The sequence below is a fragment of the Somniosus microcephalus genome, unplaced genomic scaffold (genome assembly GCF_052327205.1).
Source record: "Somniosus microcephalus isolate GS21.2 unplaced genomic scaffold, FLI_Smic_1.0 unresolved_chr7, whole genome shotgun sequence".
In the NCBI taxonomy this organism is placed as follows: Eukaryota; Metazoa; Chordata; class Chondrichthyes; order Squaliformes; family Somniosidae; genus Somniosus; species Somniosus microcephalus.
Window position 1 is genome coordinate 45,212,874 of NW_028225185.1, and position 18,853 is coordinate 45,231,726.

The following is an 18,853-nucleotide window of genomic DNA, read 5'->3' on the forward strand; positions in this document are numbered from 1 at the left end:
GTCTCTCTCTCACACACTCTCTCTGTCTGTCTCTTTCTCTCTCTCTCGCTCTCTCTCGGGGTCAGGGTTCAGGGGTCGAGGTTCCTCACCGGCCCCGCCCACGTGACCGCGCCCCACTTGACCAATCGGCAGCAGGTTGCGTCTGACGTCAGCGCTGCGAGTGACGGGCCCGCTGGCCAATGGGAGATGAGAGTGCTGCAGCCAATGGGAGGCGAGGGCTCATGTCTTTTAGCCAATGGAACAACGGGACGACTGCAGCCAATGGAAGGCGGGGAGAGACCGGCAACCAATGGGAGGCGAGGGACACGCGGCAGCAGCCAATGGGACGCGAGGGACCCGAGCCAGCAGCCAATGGGAGGCGAGTGACCCGAGCCAGCAGCCAATGGGAGGCGGGGGCCGGGCCCGGGTCTGGTCTGTCTTTGTGTCCGTGTCTGTGGAGGGGGCCGGGCCCGGGAGACGGACTGGAGCCTGGGACTGTCCTGTGGGTGTGTGTGGGCGTCCTGGGCATCTCCAGCAGCAGCCTGTGTGTGTCTGTGGGGATCCTGGGCTGGGCATCTCCAGCAGCAGCCTCTGTGTGTGTGTGTGGGGATCCTGGGCTGGGCATCTCCAGCAGCAGCCTGTGTGTGTCTGTGGGGATCCTGGGCTGGGCATCTCCAGCAGCAGCCTCTGTGTGTGTGTGGGGATCCTGAGCATCTGCAGCAGCAGCCTGTGTGTGTCTGTGGGGATCCTGAGCATCTCCAGCAGCAGTCTGTGTGTGTCTGTGGGGATCCTGGGCTGGGCATCTCCAGCAGCAGCCTCTGTGTGTGTCTGTGGGGATCCTGAGCATCTCCAGCAGCAGTCTGTGTGTGTCTGGGGATCCTGGGCTGGGCATCTCCAGCAGCAGCCTCTGTGTGTGTCTGTGGGGATCCTGAGCATCTCCAGCAGCAGCCAGTGGGTGTGTGTGGGGATCCTGAGCATCTCCAGCAGCAGCCTGTGTGTGTCTGTGGGGATCCTGAGCATCTCCAGCAGCAGCCTGTGTGTGTCTGTGGGGATCCTGGGCTGGGCATCTCCAGCAGCAGCCTCTGTGTGTGTCTGTGGGGATCCTGAGCATCTCCAGCAGCAGCCTGTGGGTGTCTGTGGGGATCCTAGGCATCTCCAGGAGCAGCCTGTGTGTGTCTGTGGGGATCCTAGGCATCTCCAGCAGCAGCCTGTGTGTGTGTGGGGATCCTGAGCATCTCCAGCAGCAGCCTGTGTGTGTCTGTGGGGATCCTGAGCATCTCCAGCAGCAGTCTGTGTGTGTGTGGGGATCCTGAGCATCTCCAGCCGCAGCCTGTGTGTGTCTGTGGGGATCCTGGGCTGGGCATCTCCAGCAGAAGCCTGTGTCTGTCTGTGGGGATCCTGAGCATCTCCAGCAGCAGTCTGTGTGTGTCTGTGGGGATCCTGGGCATCTCCAGCAGCAACCTGTGTGTGTATCTGTGGGGATCCTGGGCATCTCCAGCAGCAACCTGTGTGTGTGTCTGTGGGGATCCTGGGCATCTCCAGCAGCAGCCTGTGTGTGTCTGTGGGGATCCTGGGCATCTCCAGCAGCAGCCTGTGTGTGTCTGTGGGGATCCTGGGCTGGGCATCTCCAGCAGCAGCCTGTGTGTGTCTGTGGGGATCCTGGGCATCTCCAGCAGCAGCCTGTGTGTGTGTGTGTGTGGGGATCCTGGGCATCTCCAGCAGCAGCCTGTGGGTGTGTGTGTGGGGATCCTGGGCATCTCCAGCAGCAGCCTGTGGGTGTGTGTGGGGATCCTGAGCATCTCCAGCAGCAGCCTGTGTGTGTCTGTGGGGATCCTGGGCATCTCCAGCCGCAGCCTGTGTGTGTCTGTGGGGATCCTGGGCATCTCCAGCCGCAGCCTGTGTGTGTCTGTGGGGATCCTGGGCATCTCCAGCCGCAGCCTGTGTGTGTCTGTGGGGATCCTGCGCATCAGCAGCAGCCTGTGTGTGTCTGTGGGGATCCTGGGCATCTCCAGCCGCAGCCTGTGTGTGTCTGTGGGGATCCTGGGCATCTCCAGCAGCAGCCTGTGTGTGTCTGTGGGGATCCTGGGCATCTCCAGCAGCAGCCTGTGTGTGTCTGTGGGGATCCTGGGCATCTCCAACAGCAGCCTGTGTGTGTGTCTGTGGGGATCCTGGGCTGGGCATCTCCAGCAGCAGCCTGTGTGTGTCTGTGGGGATCCTGGGCATCTCCAGCCGCAGCCTGTGTGTGTCTGTGGGGATCCTGGGCATCTCCAGCAGCAGCCTGTGTGTGTCTGTGGGGATCCTGGGCATCTCCAGCAGCAGCCTGTGTGTGTCTGTGGGGATCCTGGGCATCTCCAGCAGCAGCCTGTGTGTGTGTCTGTGGGGATCCTGGGCTGGGCATCTCCAGCAGCAGCCTGTGTGTGTCTGTGGGGATCCTGGGCATCTCCAGCCGCAGCCTGTGTGTGACTGTGGGGATCCTGGGCATCTCCAGTAGCAGCCTCTGTGTGTGTGTGGGTATCCTGGGCATCTCCAGCAGCAGCCTGTGTGTGTGGATCCTGGGCATCTCCAGCAGCAGCCTGTGTGTGGCTGTGGGGATCCTGGGCATCTCCAGCAGCAGCCTGTGTGTGTGTGTGTGGGGGGGGATCCTGGGCATCTCCAGCAGCAGCCTCTGTGTGTCTGTGGGGATCCTAGGCATCTCCAGCAGCAGCCTGTGTGTGTCTGTGGGGTCCTGGGCATCTCCAGCAGCAGCCTGTGTGTGTCTGTGGGGATCCTGAGCATCTCCAGCAGCAGCCTGTGTGTGTCTGTGGGGATCCTGAGCATCTCCAGCAACAGCCTGTGTGTGTCTGTGGGGATCCTGAGCATCTCCAGCAACAGCCTGTGTGTGTCTGTGGGGATCCTGGGCATCTCCAGCAGCAGCCTGTGTGTGTCTGTGGGGATCCTGAGCATCTCCAGCCGCAGCCTGTGTGTGTCTGTGGGGATCCTGGGCATCTCCAGCAGCAGCCTGTGTGTGTCTGTGGGGATCCTGGGCATCTCCAGCAGCAGCCTGTGTGTGTCTGTGGGGATCCTGGGCATCTCCAGCAGCAGCCTGTGTGTGTGTCTGTGGGGATCCTGGGCTGGGCATCTCCAGCAGCAGCCTGTGTGTGTCTGTGGGGATCCTGGGCATCTCCAGCCGCAGCCTGTGTGTGACTGTGGGGATCCTGGGCATCTCCAGTAGCAGCCTCTGTGTGTGTGTGGGTATCCTGGGCATCTCCAGCAGCAGCCTGTGTGTGTGGATCCTGGGCATCTCCAGCAGCAGCCTGTGTGTGGCTGTGGGGATCCTGGGCATCTCCAGCAGCAGCCTGTGTGTGTGTGTGTGGGGGGGGATCCTGGGCATCTCCAGCAGCAGCCTCTGTGTGTCTGTGGGGATCCTAGGCATCTCCAGCAGCAGCCTGTGTGTGTCTGTGGGGTCCTGGGCATCTCCAGCAGCAGCCTGTGTGTGTCTGTGGGGATCCTGAGCATCTCCAGCAGCAGCCTGTGTGTGTCTGTGGGGATCCTGAGCATCTCCAGCAACAGCCTGTGTGTGTCTGTGGGGATCCTGAGCATCTCCAGCAACAGCCTGTGTGTGTCTGTGGGGATCCTGGGCATCTCCAGCAGCAGCCTGTGTGTGTCTGTGGGGATCCTGAGCATCTCCAGCAGCAGCCTGTGTGTGTCTGTGGGGATCCTGAGCATCTCCAGCAGCAGCCTGTGTGTGTCTGTGGGGATCCTGAGCATCTCCAGCAACAGCCTGTGTGTGTCTGTGGGGATCCTGAGCATCTCCAGCAACAGCCTGTGTGTGTCTGTGGGCATCCTGGGCAGCTCCAGCAGCAGCCTGTGTGTGTCTGTGGGGATCCTGAGCATCTCCAGCAACAGCCTGTGTGTGTCTGTGGGGATCCTGAGCATCTCCAGCAACAGCCTGTGTGTGTCTGTGGGGATCCTGGGCATCTCCAGCAGCAGCCTGTGTGTGTCTGTGGGGATCCTGAGCATCTCCAGCAGCAGCCTGTGTGTGTCTGTGGGGATCCTGAGCATCTCCAGCAGCAGCCTGTGTGTGTCTGTGGGGATCCTGAGCATCTCCAGCAACAGCCTGTGTGTGTCTGTGGGGATCCTGAGCATCTCCAGCAACAGCCTGTGTGTGTCTGTGGGCATCCTGGGCAGCTCCAGCACCAGCTTTGCTCCGGCTTCAGTCCAGCTTCGCTCCAGCTTCAGTCCAGCTTCGCTCCAGCTTCAGTCCAGCTTCGCTCCAGCTTCAGTCCAGCTTCGCTCCGGCTTCAGTCCAGCTTCGCTCCGGCTTCAGTCCAGCTTCGCTCCGGCTTCAGTCCAGCTTCGCTCCGGCTTCAGTCCAGCTTCGCTCCGGCTTCAGTCCAGCTTCGCTCCGGCTTCAGTCCAGCTTCGCTCCGGCTTCAGTCCAGCTTCGCTCCGGCTTCAGTCCAGCTTCGCTCCGGCTTCAGTCCAGCTTCAGTCCAGCTTCGCTCCGGCTTCAGTCCAGCTTCGCTCCAGGTTCAATCCAGCTTCAGTCCAGCTTCGCTCCGGCTTCAGTCCAGCTTCGCTCCAGGTTCAATCCAGCTTCAGTCCAGCTTCGCTCCGGCTTCAATCCAGCTTCAGTCCAGCTTCGCTCCAGGTTCAATCCAGCTTCGCTCGGCTTCAGTCCAGCTTCAGTCCAGCTTCGCTCCGGCTTCAATCCAGCTTCAGTCCAGCTTCGCTCCAGGTTCAATCCAGCTTCGCTCCGGCTTCAGTCCAGCTTCGCTCCAGGTTCAATCCAGCTTCAGTCCAGCTTCGCTCCGGCTTCAATCCAGCTTCAGTCCAGCTTCGCTCCGGCTTCAATCCAGCTTCAGTCCAGCTTCGCTCCGGCTTCAATCCGGCTTCAGTCCAGCACCAGCTTGAATTCTATCCATAGAGACCCCAGTGTGGACTGGGGAAGGAAGCCTGGAACTCTGTGCCCAGAGCCAAGCTGTGAGTGAATTACTTTCCCCTTTCCCTTTGGTCGTCCCCCCCCCCGCCACCCGCCCCCCACAACTGCTGCACGGTTTCGGGAATGCCAGGCTCAGACAGGGGCTGCGGTGGCCTGCCGCCAGACCCCATGAGCTGTGGGTCACTGCTCTGCCCATCGTTGCTCGGCCCCTGCAGTACTCGGCGTGGCGCCACCTGATCCACTGTCTGAGGAGTCGGTCAGACTCCCGTCCTTACATCCCGACATTAGGGGTCGAGTGACCCAAACTGGTCAACTGACTGGGGGTCACTGAGCAATTGCAGATCGACTGAGCGATCTCCAAGCGACTTGCCTCCAGACTTGACGATTCCAACACACTCCTGGCCGGCCTCTCACGTTTCTACCCGACCTAAACTCAGCTGCCCCGTGACCCTAACTCGCGCCAAGTCCCGTTCGCCCATCACCCCCTGTGCTCGCTGACCTACACTGTCTCCCGGTTAAGCAGCGCCTCGATTTCAAAATTCTGATCCTTGTTTTCAAATCCCTCCGTGGCCTCCTCGCCCCCCTCCCTATCTCTGTCATCTCCTCCAGCCCCGCACACCCCACCCCGCACCCCCTCCCGAGATATCTGAGCTCTTCGAATTCTGGCCTCTTTAGCATCCCTGATTATAATCGCTCGACCATTGGTGTCCGTGCCTTTTAAGAACATGAGAAATAGGAGCAGGAGTCGGCCATTTGGCTCCTCGAGCCTGCTCTGCCATTCAATAAGATCATGGCTGATCTTCTACCTCAACTCCACTTTCCTGCACTATCCCCATATCCCTTGATTCCTTAATATCCAAAAATCTATCGACTTCCGCCTTGAATATACTCAACGACTGAGCCTCCACAGCCCTCTGGGGCAGAGAATTCCACAGATTCACCGCCCTCTGAGTGAAGAAATTTCTCCTCATCTCAGTCCGAAATGGCCGACCCCTTATTCTGAGACTGTGACCCCTGGTTCTGGACTCTCCAGTCAGGGGACACATCCTCCCTGCATCTACCCTGTCGAGCCCTGTAAGAATTTTGTATGTTTCAATGAGATCACCTCTCATTCTTCTAAACCCCAGAGAATATAGACCCCAGCTCTTCACAATATATATTAATGATCTAGACGAGGGAACTAGATGTAATATCTCCAAGTTTGCAGACGACACAAAGCTGGGTGGGCGTGTGTGCTGTGAGGAGGATGCCGAGAAACTCCAGGATGATCTGGACAGGTTGGGTGATTGGGCAGAAGCATGGCAGATGCAGTATAATGTGGATAAATGTGAGGTTATCCACTTTGGTGGCAAAAACAGGAAGGCAGATAATTATTTGAATGGCAATAGATTGGGAGAAGGGGAAGTGCAACGAGACCTGGGTGTCCTTGTGCACTAGTCACTGAAGGTAAGCAGGCAGGTGCAGCAGGCGGTTAAGAAGGCAAATGGTATGTTGGCCTTCGTAGCGAGAGGGTTCGAGTACAGGAACAAGGATGTCTTGCTGCAGTTGTACAGGGCCTTGGTGAGACCACACCTTGAGTATTGTGTGCAGTTTTGGTCGCCTTATCTGAGGAAGGATGTTCTTGCCATGGAAGGAGTGCAGCGAAGATTCACCAGACTGATACCTGGGATGGCAGGAATGACGTATGAGGAGAGATTGGGTCGATTGGGCTTATATTCGCTAGAGTTTAGAAGAATGAGAGGGGATCTCATTGAAACATATAAAATTCTAACAGGACTGGACAGACTAGATGCAGGAAGGATGTTCCCGATGGTCGGGGAGTCCAGAACCAGGGGTCACAGTCTAAGGATAAGGGGTAAGCCATTTAGGACTGAGATGAGGAGGAATTTCTTCACCCAGAGAGTGGTGAACCTGTGGAATTCTCTGCCACAGAAGGCAGTGGAGGCCAATTCATTAAATATATTCAAGAAGGAGTTAGATATATTTTTTAAGGCTAAAGTGATCAAGGGATATGGGGAGAAGGCAGGGACAGGGTACTGAATTTGGATGATCAGCCATGATCGCATTGAATGGCAGAGCAGGCTCGAGGGGCCGAATGGCCGACTCCTGCTCCTATCTTCTATGTTTCTATGTTTAGTCTACTCAATCTGTCCTCACAGGACAATCCCCCCATCCCAGGAACCAGCCTGGTGAACCTTCGTTGCACTCCCTCTATGGCAAGTATATCCTTCCTTAGGTAAGGAGACCAAAACTGTCCACAATACTCCAGGTGTGGTCTCACCAGGGCCCTATATAATTGCAGTAAGACGTCTTTACTCTTATACTCAAATCCTCTTGTAATAAAGGCCAACATACCATTTGTTTTCCTAATTGCTTGCTGTACCTGCATGTTAACTTTCAGTGATTCGTGTACAAGGACATCCAGGTCCCTCTGAACACCAACATTTCCCAATCTCTCACCATTTAAAAAATACTCTGCTTTTCTATTTTTCCTACCAAAGTGGATAACTTCACATTTCTCCACATTATATTCCATTTGCCATGTTCTTGCCCACTCACTTAGCCTGTCTATATCCCCTTGAAACCTCCTTGCATCCTCCTCACAACTTACATTCCCTCCCAGCTTTGTATCATCCGCAAACTTGGATATATTACATTTGGTCTCCTCATCCAAATCATTGATGTAGATTGTGAATAGCTGAGGCCCAAGCACTGATCCTTGCGGGACCCCACTAGTTACAGCCCGCCAACCCGAAAATGACCCGTTTATTCCTACTCTCTGTTTTCTGTCCGTTAACCAATCCTCAATCCATGCTAGTATATTATCCCCAATCTCATGAGCCCTAATTTTGTTTAATAACCTCTTGTGTGGCACCTTATCGAATGCCTTCTGAAAATCTAAATACACCACATCCACTGGTTCCCCCTTATCTATTCTGCTAGTTACAACCTCAAAAAATATATGCACTTCCTCGCAGCTTGTAGAAAATATCAGGGCATAAGGGAGAATTTCTACCCAAAATTCACAAAAATATGCCCGGAATTCAGAAATTTGAATGACGACCAAAAACTCCCATACCTACTAGGGGAAGAGAGAAATTGCATAACACTAGCGGCACACTATGTCACAGCTTGCCATAAACAGAGGGACAACCAGTAAATATAAGAAAAGAGTAAACATAAATTATATGAAAGTATATATTTATAAACTCAGGGATATATCTGTTTATACACTGTATGGATAGATCTGTATTTTTGTGAACAAACATGAATGTTTTCCGATGCTTTGGCAACATAAGATGTAACTTGACATCATGCCAACAAAGCGATTTGAATTGAATTGAAGTGTGGGGGTACTATAGAGAGTCTCAGTGTGTGGGGGTACTGTAGAGAGTCTCAGTGTGTGGGGGTACTGTAGAGAGTCTCAGTGTGTGGGGGTACTGTAGATAGTCTCAGTGTGTGGGGGTACTGTAGATAGTCTCAGTGTGTGGGGGTACTGTAGATAGTCTCAGTGTGTGGGGGTACTGTAGATAGTCTCAGTGTGTGGGGGTACCATAGATAGTCTCAGTGTGTGGGGGTACTGTAGATAGTCTCAGTGTGTGGGGGTACTGTAGATAGTCTCAGTGTGTGGGGGTACTATAGATAGTCTCAGTGTGTGGGGGTACTGTAGATAGTCTCAGTGTGTGGGGTACTATAGATAGTCTCAGTGTGTGGGGGTACTGTAGATAGTCTCAGTGTGTGGGGGTACTGTAGATAGTCTCAGTGTGTGGGGGTACTATAGATAGTCTCAGTGTGTGGGGGTACTGTAGATAGTCTCAGTGTGTGGGGGTACTATAGATAGTCTCAGTGTGTGGGGGTACTGTAGATAGTCTCAGTGTGTGGGGGTACTGTAGATAGTCTCAGTGTGTGGGGGTACTGTAGATAGTCTCAGTGTGTGGGGGTACTGTAGATAGTCTCAGTGTGTGGGGGTACTGTAGATAGTCTCAGTGTGTGGGGGTACTGTAGATAGTCTCAGTGTGTGGGGGTACTGTAGATAGTCTCAGTGTGTGGGGGTACTGTAGATAGTCTCAGTGTGTGGGGGTACTGTAGATAGTCTCAGTGTGTGGGGGTACCATAGATAGTCTCAGTGTGTGGGGGTACTGTAGATAGTCTCAGTGTGTGGGGGTACTGTAGATAGTCTCAGTGTGTGGGGGTACTATAGATAGTCTCAGTGTGTGGGGGTACTGTAGATAGTCTCAGTGTGTGGGGGTACTATAGATAGTCTCAGTGTGTGGGGGTACTGTAGATAGTCTCAGTGTGTGGGGGTACTGTAGATAGTCTCAGTGTGTGGGGGTACTATAGATAGTCTCAGTGTGTGGGGGTACTGTAGATAGTCTCAGTGTGTGGGGGTACTATAGATAGTCTCAGTGTGTGGGGGTACTGTAGATAGTCTCAGGGTGTGGGGGTACTGTAGATAGTCTCAGTGTGTGGGGTACTGTAGATAGTCTCAGTGTGTGGGGGTACTGTAGATAGTCTCAGTGTGTGGGGGTACTGTAGATAGTCTCAGTGTGTGGGGGTACTGTAGATAGTCTCAGTGTGTGGGGGTACTATAGATAGTCTCAGTGTGTGGGGGTACTGTAGATAGTCTCAGTGTGTGGGGGTACTGTAGATAGTCTCAGTGTGTGGGGGTACTGTAGATAGTCTCAGTGTGTGGGGGTACTATAGATAGTCTCAGTGTGTGGGGGTACTATAGATAGTCTCAGTGTGTGGGGGTACTGTAGATAGTCTCAGTGTGTGGGGGTACTGTAGATAGTCTCAGTGTGTGGGGGTACTATAGATAGTCTCAGTGTGTGGGGGTACTGTAGATAGTCTCAGTGTGTGGGGGTACTGTAGATAGTCTCAGTGTGTGGGGGTACTGTAGATAGTCACAGTGTGTGGGGGTACTGTAGATAGTCTCAGTGTGTGGGGGTACTGTAGATAGTCTCAGTGTGTGGGGGTACTGTAGATAGTCTCAGTGTGTGGGGGTACTGTAGATAGTCTCAGTGTGTGGGGGTACTGTAGATCGTCTCAGTGTGTGGGGTACTATAGATAGTCTCAGTGTGTGGAGGTACTGTAGATAGTCTCAGTGTGTGGGGGTACTGTAGATAGTCTCAGTGTGTGGGGGTACTGTAGATAGTCTCAGTGTGTGGGGGTACTGTAGATAGTCTCAGTGTGTGGGGGTACTGTAGATAGTCTCAGTGTGTGGGGGTACTGTAGATAGTCTCAGTGTGTGGGGGTACTGTAGATAGTCTCAGTGTGTGGGGGTACTGTAGATAGTCTCAGTGTGTGGGGGTACTGTAGATAGTCTCAGTGTGTGGGGGTACTGTAGATAGTCTCAGTGTGTGGGGGTACTGTAGATAGTCTCAGTGTGTGGGGGTACTGTAGATAGTCTCAGTGTGTGGGGGTACTGTAGATAGTCTCAGTGTGTGGGGTACTGTAGATAGTCTCAGTGTGTGGGGGTACTGTAGATAGTCTCAGTGTGTGGGGGTACTGTAGATAGTCTCAGTGTGTGGGGGTACTGTAGATAGTCTCAGTGTGTGGGGGTACTATAGATAGTCTCAGTGTGTGGGGGTACTATAGATAGTCTCAGTGTGTGGGGGTACTGTAGATAGTCTCAGTGTGTGGGGGTACTGTAGATAGTCTCAGTGTGTGGGGGTACTGTAGATAGTCTCAGTGTGTGGGGGTACTGTAGATAGTCTCAGTGTGTGGGGGTACTGTAGATAGTCTCAGTGTGTGGGGGTACTGTAGATAGTCTCAGTGTGTGGGGGTACTGTAGATAGTCTCAGTGTGTGGGGGTACTGTAGATAGTCTCAGTGTGTGGGGGTACTGTAGATAGTCTCAGTGTGTGGGGGTACTATAGATAGTCTCAGTGTGTGGGGGTACTATAGATAGTCTCAGTGTGTGGGGGTACTGTAGATAGTCTCAGTGTGTGGGGGTACTGTAGATAGTCTCAGTGTGTGGGGGTACTGTAGATAGTCTCAGTGTGTGGGGGTACTGTAGATAGTCTCAGTGTGTGGGGGTACTGTAGATAGTCTCAGTGTGTGGGGGTACTGTAGATAGTCTCAGTGTGTGGGGGTACTATAGATAGTCTCAGTGTGTGGGGGTACTGTAGATAGTCTCAGTGTGTGGGGGTACTGTAGATAGTCTCAGTGTGTGGGGGTACTGTAGATAGTCTCAGTGTGTGGGGGTACTGTAGATAGTCACAGTGTGTGGGGGTACTGTAGATAGTCACAGTGTGTGGGGGTACTGTAGATAGTCTCAGTGTGTGGGGGTACTGTAGATAGTCTCAGTGTGTGGGGGTACTGTAGATAGTCACAGTGTGTGGGGGTACTGTAGATAGTCTCAGTGTGTGGGGGTACTGTAGATAGTCTCAGTGTGTGGGGGTACTGTAGATAGTCTCAGTGTGTGGGGGTACTGTAGATAGTCTCAGTGTGTGGGGGTACTGTAGATAGTCTCAGTGTGTGGGGGTACTGTAGATAGTCTCAGTGTGTGGGGGTACTATAGATAGTCTCAGTGTGTGGGGGTACTGTAGATAGTCTCAGTGTGTGGGGGTACTGTAGATAGTCTCAGTGTGTGGGGGTACTATCGATAGTCTCAGTGTGTGGGGGTACTGTAGATAGTCTCAGTGTGTGGGGGTACTGTAGATAGTCTCAGTGTGTGGGGGTACTGTAGATAGTCTCAGTGTGTGGGGGTACTGTAGATAGTCTCAGTGTGTGGGGGTACTGTAGATAGTCTCAGTGTGTGGGGGTACTGTAGATAGTCTCAGTGTGTGGGGGTACTGTAGATAGTCTCAGTGTGTGGGGGTACTATAGATAGTCTCAGTGTGTGGGGGTACTGTAGATAGTCTCAGTGTGTGGGGGTACTGTAGATAGTCTCAGTGTGTGGGGGTACTGTAGATAGTCTCAGTGTGTGGGGGTACTGTAGATAGTCTCAGTGTGTGGGGGTACTATAGATAGTCTCAGTGTGTGGGGGTACTGTAGATAGTCTCAGTGTGTGGGGGTACTGTAGATAGTCTCAGTGTGTGGGGGTACTGTAGATAGTCTCAGTGTGTGGGGGTACTATAGATAGTCTCAGTGTGTGGGGGTACTGTAGATAGTCTCAGTGTGTGGGGGTACTGTAGATAGTCTCAGTGTGTGGGGGTACTATAGATAGTCTCAGTGTGTGGGGGTACTGTAGATAGTCTCAGTGTGTGGGGGTACTGTAGATAGTCTCAGTGTGTGGGGGTACTATAGATAGTCTCAGTGTGTGGGGGTACTGTAGATAGTCTCAGTGTGTGGGGGTACTATAGATAGTCTCAGTGTGTGGGGGTACTGTAGATAGTCTCAGTGTGTGGGGGTACTGTAGATAGTCTCAGTGTGTGGGGGTACTGTAGATAGTCTCAGTGTGTGGGGGTACTGTAGATAGTCTCAGTGTGTGGGGGTACTGTAGATAGTCTCAGTGTGTGGGGGTACTGTAGATAGTCTCAGTGTGTGGGGGTACTGTAGATAGTCTCAGTGTGTGGGGTACTGTAGATAGTCTCAGTGTGTGGGGGTACTGTAGATAGTCTCAGTGTGTGGGGGTACTGTAGATAGTCTCAGTGTGTGGGGGTACTGTAGATAGTCTCAGTGTGTGGGGGTACTATAGATAGTCTCAGTGTGTGGGGGTACTATAGATAGTCTCAGTGTGTGGGGGTACTATAGATAGTCTCAGTGTGTGGGGGTACTGTAGATAGTCTCAGTGTGTGGGGGTACTGTAGATAGTCTCAGTGTGTGGGGGTACTGTAGATAGTCTCAGTGTGTGGGGGTACTGTAGATAGTCTCAGTGTGTGGGGGTACTGTAGATAGTCTCAAGTGTGTGGGGGTACTGTAGATAGTCTCAGTGTGTGGGGGTACTGTAGATAGTCTCAGTGTGTGGGGGTACTGTAGATAGTCTCAGTGTGTGGGGGTACTGTAGATAGTCTCAGTGTGTGGGGGTACTGTAGATAGTCTCAGTGTGTGGGGGTACTATAGATAGTCTCAGTGTGTGGGGGTACTGTAGATAGTCTCAGTGTGTGGGGGTACTGTAGATAGTCTCAGTGTGTGGGGGTACTATAGATAGTCTCAGTGTGTGGGGGTACTGTAGATAGTCTCAGTGTGTGGGGGTACTATAGATAGTCTCAGTGTGTGGGGGTACTGTAGATAGTCTCAGTGTGTGGGGTACTGTAGATAGTCTCAGTGTGTGGGGGTACTGTAGATAGTCTCAGTGTGTGGGGGTACTGTAGATAGTCTCAGTGTGTGGGGGTACTATAGATAGTCTCAGTGTGTGGGGGTACTATAGATAGTCTCAGTGTGTGGGGGTACTGTAGATAGTCTCAGTGTGTGGGGGTACTGTAGATAGTCTCAGTGTGTGGGGGTACTGTAGATAGTCTCAGTGTGTGGGGGTACTGTAGATAGTCTCAGTGTGTGGGGGTACTGTAGATAGTCTCAGTGTGTGGGGGTACTGTAGATAGTCTCAGTGTGTGGGGGTACTGTAGATAGTCTCAGTGTGTGGGGGTACTATAGATAGTCTCAGTGTGTGGGGGTACTGTAGATAGTCTCAGTGTGTGGGGGTACTGTAGATAGTCTCAGTGTGTGGGGGTACTATAGATAGTCTCAGTGTGTGGGGGTACTGTAGATAGTCTCAGTGTGTGGGGGTACTGTAGATAGTCTCAGTGTGTAGACAGAGATGCACTTCCTCACAGCTTGTGGAAAATATCAGGGCATCAGGGAGAATTTCTACCAAAAATTCTCATAAATATGCCCTGATTTCAGAAATCTGAATGACAACCAAAAACTCCCATTCCTACTGGGAGAGGAGAGAAGCTGTGTAACACTGGCGGCACGCTATGTTACAGCTTGCCATAAACAGAGAGCCAACCAGTAAACTAAGAAAAGAATATATATAAACAATGCGAATGTATATTTATACACTCAGGGATATACCTGTTTATGCACTGTATGAATAGAACTGCGTTTATGTGGTAAACCATAAATGTATTTTGATGCTTTGGCAACATAAGATGTAACTTATCATGCCAATAAAGCGATTTGAATTGTGAATTGTGTGGGGGTACTGTAGATAGTCTCAGTGTGTGGGGGTACTGTAGATAGTCTCAGTGTGTGGGGGTACTATAGATAGTCTCAGTGTGTGGGGGTACTGTAGATAGTCTCAGTGTGTGGGGGTACTATAGATAGTCTCAGTGTGTGGGGGTACTATAGATAGTCTCAGTGTGTGGGGGTACTGTAGATAGTCTCAGTGTGTGGGGGTACTGTAGATAGTCACAGTGTGTGGGGGTACTGTAGATAGTCTCAGTGTGTGGGGGTACTGTAGATAGTCTCAGTGTGTGGGGGTACTATAGATAGTCTCAGTGTGTGGGGGTACTGTAGATAGTCTCAGTGTGTGGGGGTACTGTAGATAGTCTCAGTGTGTGGGGGTACTGTAGATAGTCTCAGTGTGTGGGGGTACTATAGATAGTCTCAGTGTGTGGGGGTACTATAGATAGTCTCAGTGTGTGGGGAATGTCCGCGGGGTCCTGCTGTGCCAGTGTAGGCGTTGGGACAAGAACGGGATTGGAATTGTGATGTCCCCGGTGGTCGAATATCCTCACCACGCTGCTCACTCTCTGGGCTCGACCATGAGGAATGACGGCTTGTCAATGCAGCTAACCCCAAGAAACATAGAATCTCACAGCCCAGGAGGAGGCCATTCGACCCATCGTGCCTGTGCCGGCTCTTTGAACGAGCTCTCCAATTAGTCCCACTGCCCCCTGCTCTTTCCCCACAGCCCGGCACATTTTTCCCCTTCAAGTATTTCTCCAATTCCCCCTTTTGAAAGTTACTATTGAATCTGCTCCCACCGCCCTTTCAGGCAGCGCGTTCCAGATCACGACAACTCGCTGCGTAAAAAACATTCTCCTCATCTCCCCTCTGGTTCTTTTACCGATTATCTTCAATCTGTGTCCTCTGGTTACCGACCCTCCTGCCACTGGAAACAGTTTCTCCTTATTTACTCCATCAAAACCCCTCATAATTTTAAATTCCTCAATTAAATCTCCCCTTAACCTTCTCTGCTCTAAGGAGAACAATCCCAGCTTCTCCAGTCTGTCCACATCACTGAAGTCCCTCATCCCTGGTACCATTCTGGTCAATCTCCCCTTAACCTTCTCTGCTCCACGGAGAACAACCCCAGCTTCTCCAGTCTCTCCACATCACTGAAGTCCCTCATCCCTGGTACCATTCTGGTCAATCTCCCCTTAACCTTCTCTGCTCTAAGGAGAACAATCCCAGCTTCTCCAGTCTCTCCACATCACTGAAGTCCCTCATCCCTGGTACCATTCTGGTCAATCTCCCCTTAACCTTCTCTGCTCTAAGGAGAGCAATCCCAGCTTCTCCAGTCTCTCCACATCACTGAAGTCCCTCATCCCTGGTACCATTCTGGTCAATCTCCCCTTAACCTTCTCTTCTCTAAGGGGAACAATCCCAGCTTCTCCAGTCTCTCCACATCACTGAAGTCCCTCATCCCTGGTACCATTCTGGTCAATCTCCCCTTAACCTTCTCTGCTCTAAGGAGAACAACCCCAGCTTCTCCAGTCTCTCCACATCACTGAAGTCACTCACCCCTGGTACCATTCTGGTCAATCTCCCCTTAACCTTCTCTACTCTAAGGAGAACAACCCCAGCTTCTCCAGTCTCGCCACATCACTGAAGTCCCTCATCCCTGGTACCATTCTGGTCAATCTCCCCTTAACCTTCTCTGCTCTAAGGAGAACAACCCCAGCTTCTCCAGTCTCTCCACATCACTGAAGTCCCTCATCCTTGGTACCATTCTGGTCAATCTCCCCTTAACCTTCTCTGCTCTAAGGAGAACAACCCCAGCTTCTCCAGTCTCTCCACATCACTGAAGTCCCTCATCCCTGGTACCATTCTGGTCAATCTCCTCTCCGAGGCCTTGACATCCTCCGAACGTGTTTTTGGGGAACTGGCGGGAGAGTGATAGTTCGGAAGCCGGGTTGATTTTGACGGAGTGAGGAGCAGGAGGGGTGTGTCAGATGAAGGGTTTTGGGAGCTGGGGAGGCTCGGGGACAGAATACTCTGTAGAGACTAGAACTGTCGTGGAATTCTCTGCTGTGCTGACGTTTGTCAACTCCTTTTTGACAGGGTGTTGGAGATGGAGCCTTTGCAGCCAGGCAGCTCGGCGGGCGGACCGCATGGAGATATGAGCGATGGGCCGGGAGCCGCGGAGGAGCGGCGGGCTGTGCTGGGGAGCGGGAGGGTCCCCGATCGCGGCGGGGAGCGGGCCTACCGGTGCGGCGACTGCGGCAAGCGTTTCGCCCGGCCCTCTTACCTGGAGATCCACCGGCGTAGCCACACGGGGGAGAGGCCCTTCACCTGCCCGGTGTGCGGGAAGGGCTTCAGCCAGTCCTCCAACCTGCAGACCCATCAGCGGGTCCACAGGGCCCAGCAGCCGGCTCCCTGCTCCCGGTGCGGGGAAGCCCTGGGCCGGCCCTGCCCCCGCTGCGGGAAGGGCGCCGGCCGCTCCCAGGGCACAGGGAGGCCCTTCGCCTGCCCCCAGTGCGGGAAGACCTTCGTCAGCCGGTCCCACCTGAAGACCCACGGGCGCAGCCACACGGGCGAGAGGCCCTTCACGTGCGCACAGTGCGGGAAGGGCTTCGCCTGCTCCTCGCACCTGCTCAAGCACCAGCGAGCCCACACCGGCGAGAGGCCGTTCGCCTGCCCCGTCTGCCCCAAGCGCTTCACCTGCCCCTCCTACCTGCAGGTCCACCGCCGGCTGCACACGGGCGAGAGGCCCTACCCCTGCCCGCAGTGCGGCAAGCGTTTCGCCTGCTCCTCCAACCTGCTGACCCACGGGCGGGTCCACGCGGCCGAGGGGCCCTTCATCTGCTCGCAGTGCGGCCGCGGCTTCCGCTACATGTCCAAGCTGGCGGCCCACCAGCCCACCCACGCCGCCGGCCGCCCCTTCGCCTGCCCCGAGTGCGGCAAGCAGTTCGACTACCCCTCGCAGCTGACGACCCACCGCCGCGTCCACACCGGGGAGAGGCCCTTCGCCTGCCCCCAGTGCGGCCGGGGCTTCACCCGCTCCTACCACCTGCGCATCCACCAGCGAGTCCACACCGGCGAGAGGCCGTTCAAATGCTCGCACTGTGGCAAGGGCTTCACCTGCTCCTCCTACCTGCTGAAACACCAGACCTCGCACTCCTGACTCGCCAGGGTTCGGCCGTGTTGCCCGCGGCGTGGCGGCTGACATTCTTCACCTCTGTAACTGGGCTGGGGTTTAATCTTCTGTCTGTGTATATATATCTGTGTCAAATAAACCAGCTTCATTGCAAACACTCCCTGTGTCCGGTCCAGTTAAGATAAGATCATAGAGTCGTGCACTGATGTTGGCGCACCTATCCTGCCAATGGATTTGCAGGATCTTGCGGAGGCAGCGTTAGTGGTACCTCTGCAGTGCTTTGAGGTGCCTGCTGTACATAGAAACATAGAAGATAGGAGCAGGAGTAGGCCATTCGGCCCCTCGAGCCTGCTCCGCCATTTAGAAACATAGAAACATAGAGATAGGAACAGGAGTAGGCCATTCGGCCCTTCGAGCCTGCTCCGCCATTCAATGAGATCATGGCTGATCTTCGTCTGAGATCTTAGCTGATCTTACCAGTTCAGTACCCCGTCCCCGCCTTTTCTCCGTAACCCTTAATCCCCTTAGCCTTCAGAAATATATCCAATTCTCTCTTGAAAATATTTATTGAATTAGCCTTCACAGCCCTCTGTGGCAGGGAATTCCACAGGCTCACCACTCTTTGAGTGAAGAAATTCTTCCTCATCTCTGTTTTAAATGATTTGCCCGCTATTTTTAGACTGTGGCCCCTGGTTCTGTGCTCCCCTGCCATTGGAAACATTCTCTCTGAATTCAGCCTGTCCAGGCCTGCCATAATTTTATATGTTTCGATGAGATCCCCTCTCAATCTTCTAAACTCCAGTGAGTACAAGCCCAAACTATTCAATCTCTCCTCGTAGGTCATTCCCGCCATTCCAGGTATCAGCCTGGTGAATCGCCGCTGCACTCTTTCCATGGCAAGAACATCCTTCCGCAGATGGGGCGACCAAAACTGTACACAATACTCCAGATGCGGTCTCACCAGCACCTTGTACAGCTGTAGTAAGGTATCCCTATTCCTATACTCGAACCCCCTTGATATGAAGGCCAACATACCATTTGCCTTCTTAATCGCCTGTTGCACCTGCATGCTCTCCTTCAGTGACTGGTGCACAAGAACACCCAGGTCCCTCTGCACTTCCCCATCTCCCAATCTATTGCCATTTAGATAATAATCTACCCTCCTGTTTTTACCCCCAAAGTGGATAACCTCGCATTTATCCACATTATAGTGCATCTGCCACGTATCCGCCCATTCCCCCAACCTGTCCAAATCGCACTGTAGCCTCCTGACATCCTCATCAGAGCCCACCCCTCCTAGTTTAGTGTCGTCAGCGAATTTGGAAATATTGCATCCAATTCCCTGATCCAGATCATTTATATATATTGTGAACAGCTGGGGTCCCAGGACAGATCCTTGCGGCACCCCGCTGGTCACTGCCTGCCACTCCGAAAACGAGCCGTTTATTCCAACTCTCTGTTTTCTATCCGCCAGCCAGTTCTCTATCCACGTTAATACTTTGCCCCCAATCCCATGAGCCTTAATTTTGCATGATAATCTTTTGTGTGGAACCTTATCGAAGGCTTTCTGGAAGTCAAGGTACACCACATCCACTGGCTCTCCCCCATCTATTTTACCAGTTACTTCCTCAAAAAATTCCAGCAGATTAGTCAAACACGATTTACCCTTTGTAAATCCATGTTGACTCTGTCCGATCCTTTCCCCATTTGTCAAGTGCTCCGCTATTTTATCCTTAATAATGGACT

General features: G+C 53.1%; 1 protein-coding gene across 1 annotated transcript; it reads left to right on the forward strand.

Annotated features, from left to right (window-relative positions):
• The first annotated feature begins 4,755 nt into the window (after positions 1-4,755).
• Positions 4,756-17,264, forward strand: LOC147086869 (uncharacterized). Its single transcript, XM_085979071.1, has 2 exons — positions 4,756-4,941; positions 16,072-17,264. The coding sequence occupies exon 2, from the start codon at positions 16,082-16,084 to the stop codon at positions 17,132-17,134; it is 1,053 nt and encodes a 350-aa protein (XP_085835197.1). The 5' UTR covers positions 4,756-4,941; positions 16,072-16,081; the 3' UTR covers positions 17,135-17,264.
• The last annotated feature ends 1,589 nt before the right edge of the window (positions 17,265-18,853 follow it).

What these genes read in the sequence shown, in the direction of transcription:
- LOC147086869 (XM_085979071.1), top strand. Translation starts at nt 16,082, where the DNA reads ATGGAGCCTTTGCAGCCAGGCAGCTCGGCGGGCGGACCGCATGGAGAT.